This window comes from Leptonychotes weddellii, unplaced genomic scaffold, assembly GCF_054177405.1.
Source record: "Leptonychotes weddellii isolate Sample4059 unplaced genomic scaffold, ASM5417740v2 HiC_scaffold_1757, whole genome shotgun sequence".
Lineage (NCBI taxonomy): Eukaryota > Metazoa > Chordata > Mammalia > Carnivora > Phocidae > Leptonychotes > Leptonychotes weddellii.
The window spans coordinates 1-14,009 of NW_027759523.1; the positions used below are offsets into that span (position 1 = coordinate 1).

Consider the following 14,009-nt stretch of genomic DNA (forward strand, 5'->3'; position numbering starts at 1 on the left):
AGAGAAAGACATGTATCATATGATCTCACTGATATGAGGAATTCTTAATCTCAGGAAACAAACTGAGGGTTGCTGGAGTGGTGGGGTGTGGGAGGGATGGGGTGGCTGGGTGATAGACATTGGGGAAGGTATGTACTATGGTGAGCACTGTGAATTGTGTAAGACTGTTGAATCACAGACCTGTACCTCTGAAACAAATAATACATTATATGTTAAAAAAAAGAAGAAGATGGTAGGAAGGGAAAAATGAAGGGGGGGAAATCGGAGGGGGAGATGAACCATGAGAGACTAAGGACTCTGAGAAACAAACTGAGGGTTCTAGAGGGGAGGCGGGTGGGGGCTGGGTTAGCCTGGTGATGGGTATTAAAGAGGGCACATATTGAATGGAGCACTGGGTGTTATATGCAAACAATGAATCATGGAACACTACATCAAAAACTAATGATGTAATGTATGGTGATTAACATAACATAATAAAATTAAAAAAAATAAAAAGATTAACAACTAAAAGAAAAATTGGCAAAGGTTCACTTTATGTGAATTCTTTTCATAAGGATTTTAAATGGCTCTTAAAATATGAAAAGATAACCAACTTTGCTCATAATAAAAGAAATACAAATTAAAAAAAAAGAAAAGATGGTCAGAAGCAGTAGAAGCAGAGATTATAAAGAAAGAGACAAAGTGAATCATGAAAATGATAGGGTTATTATAATATGGACAACAAGGTAATTAGGTTTCTACAACAGTTTTGGGATATCTTGAGAGGTTTTTGTATCTTTAACAATGATAAATGATATTTCAGTTCTTCATAAACACTAACTTTGCTGAGAAAATTTTTTCCCTGTTTCTTACAATCTGAGAAAGCAAACCTAAAAAATAGATCTTAGGTATTCAACTTTGAAGTGTATCTTATGTGCAGAAACCTTCTCTGGAAAATATTAGACTTCTGGAGAGATTAAGAATTTTGCTTACTTACTTTAAGTTAAAAATTTTATCTTCCTGTTGAATTATGAAGTGCCATGCTATGTGCCTAATGTATTTTTTCCTTAAGTTTTATTTTTGCTGACACAAACATAGCCTCAACAGCTTTCTTTTGGATAATATTCATCTGGTTTATCTTTCCCCACCTTTTTAATCTTAATTTTTCTGTTTTTAGGGCTTTGATAAATAGAATATAGCTGCTTATTTTATTATTTTTTAAGATTTACTTATTTGAGAGGGAGAGAGTACAAGTAGGAGAAGGGGCAGAGCGAGAGAAACTCAAGCAGACTCCCCATTGAGCAGGGAGACTGCTGCTCAATCCCACAACCCTGAGATCATGACCTAAGCCTAAACCAAGAGTTGGACACTTGACTGAGCCACCCAGGCACCCCTATAGTTGGTTATTTTAATAGTCAGTCTGACAGTTCCTACAAGAGGGCTGAGTTTATTTAAATTAATCAGTATTTTGGACTTTTTCTATCATGTATCTTTGTATATTTTAATTTTTCCTATTTTTCTTACGCTTCTGTTTTCTTTCTTGACTTTTTTTTTTAATTGAATGGGATTTTTGCTTTTCTCTTATTTCATTTTTCCTTCTGTTTTTTGAATTTATTTGTTTCTAATTTTGTAATGGTTACATTTGAAATTTTACTATGCCTACCTAATCAAGTTCAGTATCTTAAACTCCATGTAGAAAAATACAAGAATTGCAGAGTACTTCAACCTATCATGACTTCCTACTCATACATGATTGTTTACAGTATTTTAGTGCTATGCATTTTTACCTTCACAAATTAGAATATTATAGGTCATTATTATTTTATACAGACAATATTTATTGAGATTTACTTAAATGCATTACCACCCTCACTTGCTGTTTGGCTATCTTCCATTCTTTTATCTCAGGTATGCTATTACGGTTGTTTTTCTTTTTCCTAAGTTATATCCTTTAGAACAGTGGTTCTCAATCTGTGCAGTTCAAATCACTCCTGCTTCCCAAGAAAGCATTTTATAAATACATGGGGCCATGTTTGTTATCACAATGATTAGATAGCAGTTACTGGCATCTGTAGTGTGAGCTAGAGATATGAAACATCTTGAATTACACACAGAAAATTTCCCACACAAAAGAATTGTTCTGGTTCCTATATGACTCTCAATGATCCTGCCGGACATTCAGGTAGATGAAAAAGCTCTTGATAACTATTTGAGTATAGGAATGAATTCCATTTTATATAAAAATATTTGGCAGTTTTAACACCAAATTTTCCCAGAATGCAAAAACTGTGTAATCAAGGAAAGGGTATTATTTTATTTTGTTCTGAATTTTAACAATAATAGCTTACTATTTCAGAAAAATCACACCACTACTAGCTCTGTTAATCTTGATGTTTGAGGTGCTAATACAACTCATCTGTGTTAATCTAAATATGTAGCTATCACATTGCTGGTGATTCTGTGCATGTACACACACACACATGCATATATACATAATGGGTTTTATAGGTTCACCCACAAATAAAGTTACAAGTGTGCCTACTCTGGTAGATTAAGCATACATTTTACCAAGAAACATGCTGCCACAGTTGGCAAGGACATATTATACTTTTACTCTTGGAAGTAACAGTGTAAACATCAAGGAAATCACTGATTCTAGCTAACATGTGAAGTGTATCAGATGTTATTGGACCAGAAGTGTAAAATTTAAGCTGGATAAGGGAGAATTTATTGACATTAAACCACTCATCAGTGGCTTGGGACTATTCCAGACACCAGGATCTGATGCTAATACTCTGATGGGTTGGCTCCTTACCTTGGACATGACCATGGTCTGGGGATTTATCTAGATTGGAAACTGGATGAAGGTCTATGATTATGCACTGCAGTTTCCTGCACAGGTTCCTCATATATGGTATCTCATGGTGTCACTATGGAATCCAATTGTGTCCTGTTGCTTCCAAGATTAATCTCTAACCCGTAAACATGCCAAATATGACCCTTTCAGTTGTGGCCTATTTGCTTCTCTAGCCTCCCCACCTCCTCCTTCTAACTCTACTAACTCGAGTACCGGCGGCGTAGGTTACAGCTCTCTCTTCGCTTCTTTTCTTGACCCTTCTATCGGGTTAAAAGGGGATTCTGGATTTCCACAACACCTACCTGGTGGGTTTCTCTAACATAACACTTAATTGCACTGTGGTGTAAACGTTGATTTCTTTTTGTGTCTGATTATGAGGGCCGTCTTCTTCACAGTTCCTAGCAAGGTGCTTGGTAAGGGGAGGCATCAATAAATGTTGGCTGCTAAAGAAAAACCGCGCTGTAACATTTCAATACCATTCACGTAATTAAAACGTTTCAATCTATTTTCAGTTTCACTTTTACTCAACTCTTTCTCTTCGTACTCGGCTCCCTCCCATCTACAAGTCCAAGGCTAAACACAGCGAGCGAACCTGAAACTTCCTTTAGGAGCCCAGCAGGTCCCCAGTGCCACTCCCTCTCACCTAGGAAGCCCGTCAACGCGCTGACGTCACGCGCACCGCAGGCGTCCCGCCGTCTGGCCCACCCGTCAAAACCTTCCGGGATCTCTATTTTTGCGGTTAGCGGGGACAATTTGAACTCTGTTCGTACGGAAGGCCGGCAACGACGAGGACCAAAGGCGGGTCCTTACGGACCCCTGCTTCCCCATAGTAAGGTGACTTGTTTCCCAGAAAAACGCGCGGGCAGCCAAGGATCCACCCCCAAGCGCTTGCCGCGGTCTCCCGGGGAACGGCGTAGCGCGCAGGCCAGGGCTGGGTGGGGGCGCGCGTGCGCAATGCGCGGCGTTTGCGCCGACCTGGAGTAATGGGCATGGGCGTTTGATTCTTGCAGAGGATGGCCCATTTCTCAGGCGAGGACGAGGTGATGCTGCAGGCGATGCTGAGGCAGTTGTTCCAGAGCGTGAAGGAGAAGATCACAGGTGCTCCCTCTCTGGAGTGCGCCGAGGAAATCCTCTTACATCTGGAGGAAACTGATGAAAATTTTCACAAGTAAAATAGCTTTTGATGTCTTAAGCAAACAAACCAGCCGATCCAGAAAAGGTCCAAGTGTAGTTAGAGAAAGAATGTTCGTTTGATTATTGTTAAAATAGCACCCAAGTTGGAGGTTCATTTTTGGGGGGTTTATTTACACAAATGCCGAATTTATGTATTATTTATTCTTTACTTTCCAAAGCTGCTGTCTTTTCTGTGTTTCTACTGCCACAACCAACATATCCTAATTCTTCATTTTTCCTCATGGGCAGCACAGTAACAATAATTGTAAATTGTCATGTTCTTCTAAGAGCAATTCTGTTATTTCAGGGGATTCCTGTCACAATGCCTGAAAGCAGTGAGTTTCCAAGATCTCTGTTCTTTGCTATGTGGTATTTCAGTGGGTGCACCAGTTGCTCGTTCTGAGCACTGCAGGAATACTGAAGTGGGATTATTAACGTCCTATGGAATAGCTTAAGTTCTTATGAAGGGATAAGCCACATACGCCAATGCCTGTGATACATAGCAGAAATATAAGTGCTGTAGCAGGGCTAGAGTACTCTGGGCTTGGGAGCAGTAGGCAGAGGAGTTTTTAATGAGAGAGGTACCATTTGAGATTATTCTGGAAGGTTATGTTTCTTTAGAGATTTTTTTTGTTTGTTTTGGTTCGTTTAATTTAAATTAATCCTCTCCATTGAAAAGTCTTCTTGCAGGTATCTCAATTAACTGTTATTGGTAACAGTGTTTTAATTTCAGTGTTTGTATTTCATTTTGATCTCACAGAGATGATACTGAAAATTTATCTTATGTTACCTTTAAACTGACTTTTGGGTGCCCTGAAGTTGTATTTATCTGGAACTCCACCCATTTCTTACATGGGCATAAAGGGATCCCGGAGCCCTTTAATGTAAAAGTTTGTTTTTACTTGCAGTTTTATAGGAGTATTTACAGTTTTCACCAGATTCTCAAGGGAGTTTTCAAAAGTGTGGAATTCTTGTTAATATAAAATTACTAATTTCATTAATATTTCTGGTTATACATATAGTTTTTTTGTATTTCCGTGATTTTCTTGTTTATTTCTTCATTAAATCCACTGCTAATAGCTAAGTAGATTGTAGAATAATTGCAACTTTCTCAAATTAAAGTTTAATTAAATAGTGTTTTGTAAACTCATGTAATACAAATTTACCTCACACAGATCCTCTTAAACATTAAGTTTGGGGTTTTATTTCACATGCAAGCAGTTTAAATTGTAAATTACTGTCAGTTTTTCCTAGGATCATATTCTGGGCATTTGTACATTTCATCTAGATTTTCAAATTTATCACTATAAAGTTTTTCATTAATATCCTGTTAACTTTTTAATATTTTTAGTATCTGTAGTTATATGTCCCCCTTTTTATTTTATTTATTTTTTGTGTGCCTTCCCTCTTCTGCTAGGGGTTTATTTTGTTAGTCTTTTAAAAGAATCAGCTATTGGCTTAGTTTTTCCTTTCTATTACGTGTATATTTTATGGTTTTTACATTCTGTTCTTTATTTTCTTTCTTCTTGGAAAAATTTTAAAACTTTTGTGATCAGTGGTTAACTCATTAATTTGCAGCTTTTCTTCTTTTTAGCGTAAATGTTTAAGGCTACATATTTGCCTGTATTGTTTCAGCTGCTCCAATTTTAAAATGCTTTTCAGATTAAAGTTAGGTCATTGATGTTCCTCTCAGCAGTCTAATGACTCTTGTAATAAAGTAACTTACTCTTCAACAGTGCATTAGATTAAATGCATGCTGATTAACTTTCATAGTTAATTTTCACTGTTTACTGAGGAGATTTACTTTTGGTCTACCTAAAAAAATCCAGACACTCTCAAATTATAACAGTTTGTAGTCTTTAAGATTTATGATCCTTAAAGTATTTTAATTAGTTTGTAGTCTTAAAAGCATAGATGGTAAAATTTACGTGTTAATTCACTAACCTGAGACCTGTGTCTTAGGAGGAAGGAACTCTGGGTAGGAGAGGAGAAGAAGAGGAGATGCTTGTCTTTGGTGTTTTCATAGAATCTTACAATTCAGAGTTGGATGTGATAGTAAAGGTCAGTTAGTCCAGCTGCTCATATTTTGTCTTTGTTTTCACTGACCTAACTCTCCTTGAACATGATATGTTCTTGAGTCACTTAGGTATATATTTCTTCCTGAAATGGTTCCTACTTCAGAATTATCTATCTTCCCATCTCCACTATCAGAACATTGGTTTCTTAAATCCACCCAATGTTGTCCTGGTCTTGGCAAGAACAATTTTATTAAACAGATGTATAGGGGAAACTGGTGTCTTTAGAGTATTGTATTTTTGTAAGAAGATGGTTAGGACAATTGAGTCCATACATGATGGATTTCAGGTAGTATGATAAACTAAAGTGGGGGAAAATACAGTCATTTGGGGAGAAACCATAGTGTAGACAATAGTAGCCCTTTTTGGGGGGTTTGCCCTAATGAGCAGTTTTCCTAAAGTATCTCTGCTTTCCAGAACCTGTTCTATTTTTCTGCCTTAAACTATACATATTTTCTAAAAGATCCAAGCTTTCCCCTTTGTCTCTGAAAGTGGCAGCAAGGATTTGAGGCCTGTGGGAGGGGAGAGAGGTAGGGATGAGGACATTGCTTTCATTATGTGTGTATGTGTTGTGTAGATTTTGACACTTAAACTGGCCCCCAGGAAACAAACTGGCCCTGGTTTTCAGTCTTGGCTACACCAGAATCAGTTGGGCCCCATGTAAAAAAAATACTGATGCTTGGGCCTCTTCATAAACAAATCAGAATTTTGGGGTGGGGGGAAGAACCTGGCAGTGGGGGAATGGTAGGGGCTGGACCTTGTTTTTGAAAAAGCTCTCTAGGTGATTCTAACATGCAGCCCAGGTTGAGAGTTGACAACCACAGAGTTAGAGCATATTTATTTGCATTTATGCAAGAATTGTGTGTGTGTGTGTGTGTGTGTGTGTGTTTATTTTAGTAGTTATCAACCCTGATGATTATAAAAGTCTCTAATGCAGATGCTCATCTTTGTAGCCCTCACATCCAATATACTTCGGGTCTGATACAGATGGAACACAATAGTATTTATTGATTTGGGTTTATTTTTTGTTTTATAGAAGAATCTACCAGTGATTTTTTAAATTAGTGAACTCTAGGGTGTTTAAGTGGTAACTTCAAGAAAGCATCCATTGTGTAAAGTGATATCCATGTATAGTGAAATTACTAAGAATTATATGTGTGCTTCCATAATTAATGAATGCATTTCTAGTAATTGTTTATCATGACTCAGAAGCCTATTCTTTGACCTAAAAGGTTGTAGGTGATGTAAAATACTCGTTCCTTCTATTACACATCCTTTTATATACTAATATGATATATAAAGTTTGGTTGGTCTTATAATAAATCTTTTGATTCTGAAGTAAGAATTCCAAATATCAGCATTATAATTCATAACTCACTCTAATAAAGTCTCTTTTTAAAACATGTCATTGCTGATAATTTTTTCTATATATGATTGAAAATTTTTTTGCTTATTTAAATAGCTAAGAGAATGATTTCTTGAAACAAAATTGTACTAGATTTTTTTTTGTTTTTCTGTTGTAATAGTACTCTGTGTATCAGTGCATATTTTGGTATATTTTGAACAATTCAGAATTTCATCATGAAAGAAATAATTGAATTTTCTTGGAAAAATCTAGGTAATAAAACTGGAGAAAAAATTGGAAAAAGTGGGGAATGTTCTTTTAGCCAACTTTGTAAAGTTTTTCTGTGTAAATGTGAAAAATTTCATATTCATCAGTAGTAAAGCAAAATGATGAAGCACATTGCTGTGTATTTCAGTTGAGCTGCTTCTGAAATGTGAGGTGAACACGTTTTTCCTTAGTAGCAAACAACTGTACTTTTAGCTTTTAATGTCCCTTTTTGAGAAATATTTGGAAAAAGATATTTTGCATTCATTTGGTAGTAGTGTCTTTGAAACCAAATTTTTATTTTTTTCTCATTAAATTACTTTTAAGGTAACAAATAAGGTTAGTCAAATATATGTATAGTATATTTGGTTTGAAAAGTGTCAAAGTATAGCTATGTGTAATAAACAGCAGTTTTTGCATTAGGATTACCATTATTGTTATGTAGCAGGAACCTGAAATTTGGCAAGGTCTGGTGTTTTGTCTAAGGTTACAAGATTGACCAGTGTAAAATTTAGAACTTAAACCTGAAGCAAAGGGATTCATAGATTTCTAAAGCTTTAACATTTATTCATTGTATATATCATGTTCTTTAAAAAATAAGAAACTTCATTACTAGAAAATTTTAAGATGAACTTAATAGACTTACAAATAAATGGAAGTTGTATTTATTGTAGTCCATGGCAAAGCTGTATTATTCCTTATATTTCCAGTGCAATTAGAGTATGTTAATCTGAAAATGTTAACACAGAGGAGTCTGCTAAAAATAAATCTGAAAGGAAAGGACCTAAACTGTAGCAGAATTGACTTAAATTAAGCCTCATAAGGATCTTCTAAAATAAATTATTAAGAATGTACATTTTTTTGAAGGAAGTTTTACATTTCTTAAATAGGAATTTTAAACATAGAGGTGATTCACCAGTATCTTTAGTGGTCAGGGTTTTATAATGCTTTGAGTGAGGGGATGTTAATGGTCAAACTGGAATTCTGCAGGCCATACTTGGTCTGTGGATGTGTTTCTTTGGCTTTGTTTAAAAAAAAAAAAGGCAACATTTAAGAATTGGGAGGTGGCACATAAAATAGTTTTCTGGCTTTTCTTAGAACATTGAGAAATCAACATTAGGCTAATATTCCTAAATGGCAACAAGTGGCTAAAGCCATGTAGAAGCTCTTCCTTTTAGCTGAGACATGTCCTTTTATTTCACCCCTGCCTCTTTTCTCTCTTACACATGGCCGACTTTACTGTCTACCCCTGGTAACATCTGAGTTTGCAATTCCGGAATATGTATGGGACCTTTTGAAAGTCTCTTTTGTGCATCCAGGGCTTTTGCTTTTTTAAAAAATAAGCATATTGCAACACCTCCAGAATAATTTCTTAAAAATGATGCAATGGGTTGGTTTAAAGAGCTGTGGTTATCATTAATCTTTTGGTTTAGTTGTAGATTTCATAAGAGCAACTCGATGGCACCAATACTGTGAGGATTACAATGAAGGCAACACAGTACTTAATTTTATAGAAGTGTTTCTCCCAGCCCATAGTAACAATAACTTTCTATCCTGGGCACCACTATAGAAAACAGCGTTCCTTGCAGGATTTATGGGACATTGCTGTGAATTCATATGGTAAAAAAACCAACACAAAATGAATTGTCAGATGAGAATTTGAAGCCTTGGATTTTTCTTACCCAAAGAGGAGAAGGGTCCAATTGCAGAAATGACTGTTTACTAATTTGAATCTTCCAATGATCAATGAGTCAGTAGAGCATCCAAAGGGCCGTAGGCAGCCTGGTAGTCCTCACATGACAGAGGGCCTTATCCTCCCTGGAGATCTTTTTTCTTAAAAGAGCAGTGACCCATTAGGCAATATTCAATTTTGGGGTTCTTGGGATCATTTAATTTGGAAGATGAACCAGAACCTTGAAGTATTTTGAATGGTGTCTTCTGGGACATAGTACTATGGTCATAGATAAAAATGATGTCACTAGAAAAAAGTATGTGGTTATTCAAGTTCCCAAAGAGGAGGTTTAAACTTTTTCTCAGGATACTTGCTATTTGCTATTTATAGATGATGCTAAATAGTGGGGAGGTTTTTTGTTTTTTTTTGATGTGTCTTTTATTTTAGAATGGTATTCTCTTAACTTTTTTTTTTTTTTTAAGATTTTTATTTATTTATTTGAGATAGAGAGAGACAGAGACAGAGCATGAGCAGAGGGGAGGGGGAGAAGGAGAGGCAGAGGGAGAAGCAGACTCCTGGCTAAGCAGGGAGCCCAACATGGGGCAGATCCCAGGACCCTGAGATCATGACCTGAGCCAAAGGCAGACACTTAACTGACTGAGCCACACCCAGGTGCCCCTTCTCTCAACTTTTTGAATACATTTTGTTAATGGGCTTGTTTTATATTTCTTCACTGCCTTAGTTAGGAAAATGTCATTTCTGTTGCTTATAGTTTGGGCTTTAAACAGAGCAAACACAAAAGTTATATTTCTCAGTTAAATATTCATTTCTTGTGATTGCTTGATTTGTGGCACAGAAACGGGGCTGATCAAACTAAGGAATCATTTGCCTTTCCATAGTAGACGTTGATGATGAGATGTAGAATTCATCTTCAAAGTGGCCCTTCCTTTAGTTTCAGAGAATTAACTCAGGCTTCCCCATGTTTTGTTTCCTACTGAGTATCTCAAAGATGTGAAGGAAAACTCCTGTGTCTGTTTGACTAGCCTAGAGCAAGATTGTGAGGAAGATCGAGATTGTTTTTAGGGACCTTTCATCTCTTTGCACTTTCTTCCAATTACACTTTTCCTTTTCCCAGCACTAAGAGTCTGGCTGTGAGGTCATACTGATTAGGCTGAAAGGATTATCTATTCCTGGATCCTTTTTTATTTACAAGGACATTTTAAAGAAAGCAATGATACATTTTTGGTCTTGGAATTTCAGATACTCTGATTCTTCAGAGGGTTTCTGGTTGTGGTGGGATGGTTGTGGTGAACACATATTTTTTGGGCTCTTCAGATCTCATCACACACAGCTGCCAACTCTAATCTCAGAGCAAGCTGTCCCTCTGTGGAGGCATTATAGGGACTGTCAAATGTTAAAAAATTAGCATCTTTAGAGGGCATGTATTGAATGGAGCACTGGGTGTTATACGCAAACAATGAATCATGGAACACTACATCAAAAACTAATGATGTAATGTATGGTGATTAACATAATAAAATTAAATTAAAAAAAAGACTTACTGTAAAAAAAATTAGCATCTTTAAAAGATTCTCTTGAAACCTTAATCTCTGAATTCTTCTTGCCTTTTTGTAAGTTTTCGCCATTTTGTATAGAATATGCAAAAATTTGGTTTATAATTACAAATATACAAACTAAAAAATAAGTTTAACATTTAAAAGGGATGGTAAGTTATGCTTGTATAAGGGAAGATCTTCAAGGTAATATAAGGCAATGATGAATCACCAGAAGAAGCAAAAACTGTAAAACTGCTTAAACGATGATTAGAGGCTATTTTCTATGATATATGATTCAGTAAGTTTTGGGTTTTGTTTTTCTTGGAGTATTTCTGAAAATTAGTGTTCATCATTTTGATGTTTACAAAATAATGTTGTTTTCTTCTTCTGCCATTAATAGATACCTATTTTCTTAAAGCTTAGAAGTTACTAGCTAAACATTGAATCTAAATATTAAACATTTAAAAGTAAATTCAATAAATAACTTAAAATAAATTTTTAAGTAAATTATACTTTTAAATTTAATATGTGAATTATAATTTTGAGAAAATAAAATATAATAGATTTATCTCCCTAAATGCAAGAAATTTAAATAATATACAGTTGGTAAAAACATGAGTGTTACATTTATCTATTTCCCTTTCCAGTCTCCATTGAGCACTACAGAACATCTTATTTTATTTCTTAAACATTTTTGAAATTTTTCCATTTTTGGGAGAGTGTGGGATTGTGGGAATGATAGGAGTTTCGGATTAAGGTGGAACTGAATTAGTAGCTTGTGAATTTTTTTTTAAAGGTTTATTTGAGAGAGAGAGAGAATGTGTGTGTGTGCATAGAAGCTGGGGAGGGGCAGAGGGAGAGAGAGAAAGAATCCTCCAGCAGACTCCCCACTGAGCATGGAGCCTGATGCTTGGCTTGATCCCAGGACCGTGAAATCATGACCTGAGCAGAAATCAAGAGCTGGCCGCTTAACCAATTGAGCCACAGACGCCCCTGTAGCTTGTGCATTTGACAAGGCTTTTTAACTTTTCAATTTGTGTCCTCATCTATTTTACCTATTTCATGTGGTAAATAAAACAATATTAATAAAATCCTTAGGGCAGTGTCTAATACATGATAATCACTTAAAAATCCCTCCTTGCTTATATGCAAATCAAAATGTTTGGTGTTTGTGGAGAAAATTAAGCGTGGCCTCATGTAAGTGGAGATGCAGTAATTAAGAGGCTTGATTGATTAGGTATTTAAATGCTAAGCCAAGGAAATTGTATTTGAAGGATAATAGACAGCCAATAATTAGTTTTAAATACAACAAATATTTATTGAGACATTATGTATGTGATGTGGTATGAGGTATTGATATGAATAAAATGGCTCTAACTCAGAAATAATGAAGTCTGTGAGTTTTGAGGACCAAGATAACTAGTGTTCAGGATAAATATGAGAGGGAAGGGGAGGTGAAAGAAGATGAGCAAGAAGGCTGCAGTAGTAATCTCTGTGTGAAGTGATGTGGATTTTCACTGACCAATATAAGTGGGAAAAAAGGAGAAGTGATGAAGCCAAAGGATGTGTAGGCAATATTAACAAATGTTGATGACTGGGTGGATTGATGGAGTGAGTGGGCATGGGATGCAAGCAGAAAATGCCAATGTCCCAGAAAAAAAAAAAAAAATTCTAGATTAGCTTGGTGATTTGGGATGAAAAATTTAATCCTAGTGTAAGGTAAGAAATCTGAGTATTGTATAAAACATTCTGTGCTAACATTTTTTTCCTGGATATGTTTAATAAGTGAGGTCATGATATTTACTGATTTATTTTTTAAATATTTGTTTTAGCTATGAATTTGTGAAATATCTTCGGCAGCATATATGTAACACTTTGGGGTCTATGATTGAAGAAGAAATGGAAAAATGGACATCTGATCAGAATCAGGATGAGGAATCTGGCTATGACACAGTTGTACAGCATGTTACTAAAAGGACTCAGGAATCTAAAGAGTGAGTATGCCCACAATAATGTTTTGTTTTATTTTATTTATTTATTTAATTTTATTTAAAAAAATTTTTTTATTAGCATATAATGTAGTACTTGTTTCGGGGGTACAACTGTGTGATTCATCAGTCTTACACAATTCACAGTGCTCACCATTGTACATACCCTCCCCAATGTCCATCACCCAGCCACCCCATCACTTCCACCCCCCTCCACTCCGGCAACCCTCAGTTTGTTTCCTGAGATTAAGAGTCTCTTATGGTTTGTCTCCCTCTCTGGTTTCCTCTTGTTTCATTTTTCCCTCCCTTCCCCTATGATCCTCTGTCTTCTTTCTCAAATTCTTCATATCAGTGAGATCATATGATACTTACCATTTTCTGATTGACTTATTTCGCTTAGCATAATACCCTCTAGTTCCATCCACGTGGATGCAAATGGCAAGATTTCATTTTTTTGATGGCTGTATAATATTCCATTGTATATATATACCACATCTTCTTTATCCATTCATCTGTTGATGGACATCTAGGCTCTTTCCATAGTTTGGCTATTGTGGACATTGCTGCTATAAATATTGGGGTTCAGGTGCCCCTTCGGATCACTACATTTGTATCTTTGGGGTAAATACCCAGTAGTGCAATTGCTGGGTCGTAGGGTAGCTCTATTTTCAACTTTTTGAGGACCCTCCATATTGTTTTCCAGAGTGGCTGCACCAGCTTGCATTCCCACCAACAGTGTAGGAGGGTTCCCCTTTCTCCACATCCTCGCCAACATCTGTTGTTTCCTGACTTGTCAATTTTAGCCATTCTGAATGGTGTGAGGTGGTATCTCATTGAGGTTTTGATTTGGATTTCCCTGATGCCAAGCGATGTTGAGCACTTTTTCATGTGTCTGTTGGCCATTTGGATATCTTCTTTTGCAGAAATGTCTGTTCATGTCTTCTGCCCATTTCCTGATTGGATTAGTTGTTCTTTGGGTGTTGAGTTTGATAAGTTCTTTATAGATTTTGGATACTAGCCCTTTATCTGACATGTCATTTGCAAATATCTTCTCCCACTCTGTCAGTTGTCTTTTGGTTTTGTTGACTGTTTCCTTTGCT

At 36.1% G+C, this 14,009-nt stretch overlaps 1 protein-coding gene across 1 annotated transcript; it reads left to right on the top strand.

Annotated features, from left to right (window-relative positions):
• Positions 1-3,454: 3,454 nt before the first annotated feature.
• LOC145718556 (protein broad-minded-like) lies at positions 3,455-13,877 on the top strand. The gene is made up of 3 exons (XM_081810059.1): positions 3,455-3,670; positions 3,847-4,004; positions 12,754-13,877. The coding sequence occupies exons 2-3, from the start codon at positions 3,850-3,852 to the stop codon at positions 12,917-12,919; spliced, it is 321 nt and encodes a 106-aa protein (XP_081666185.1). The 5' UTR covers positions 3,455-3,670; positions 3,847-3,849; the 3' UTR covers positions 12,920-13,877.
• Positions 13,878-14,009: the final 132 nt, after the last annotated feature.

Excerpts from the sequence above, each read along its gene's own strand:
- LOC145718556 (XM_081810059.1), top strand. The coding sequence starts at position 3,850 with ATGGCCCATTTCTCAGGCGAGGACGAGGTGATGCTGCAGGCGATGCTG. Across the intron at positions 4,005-12,753 it reads ACTGATGAAAATTTTCACAA|CTATGAATTTGTGAAATATC; the intron begins GTAAAATAGCTT and ends TATTTGTTTTAG.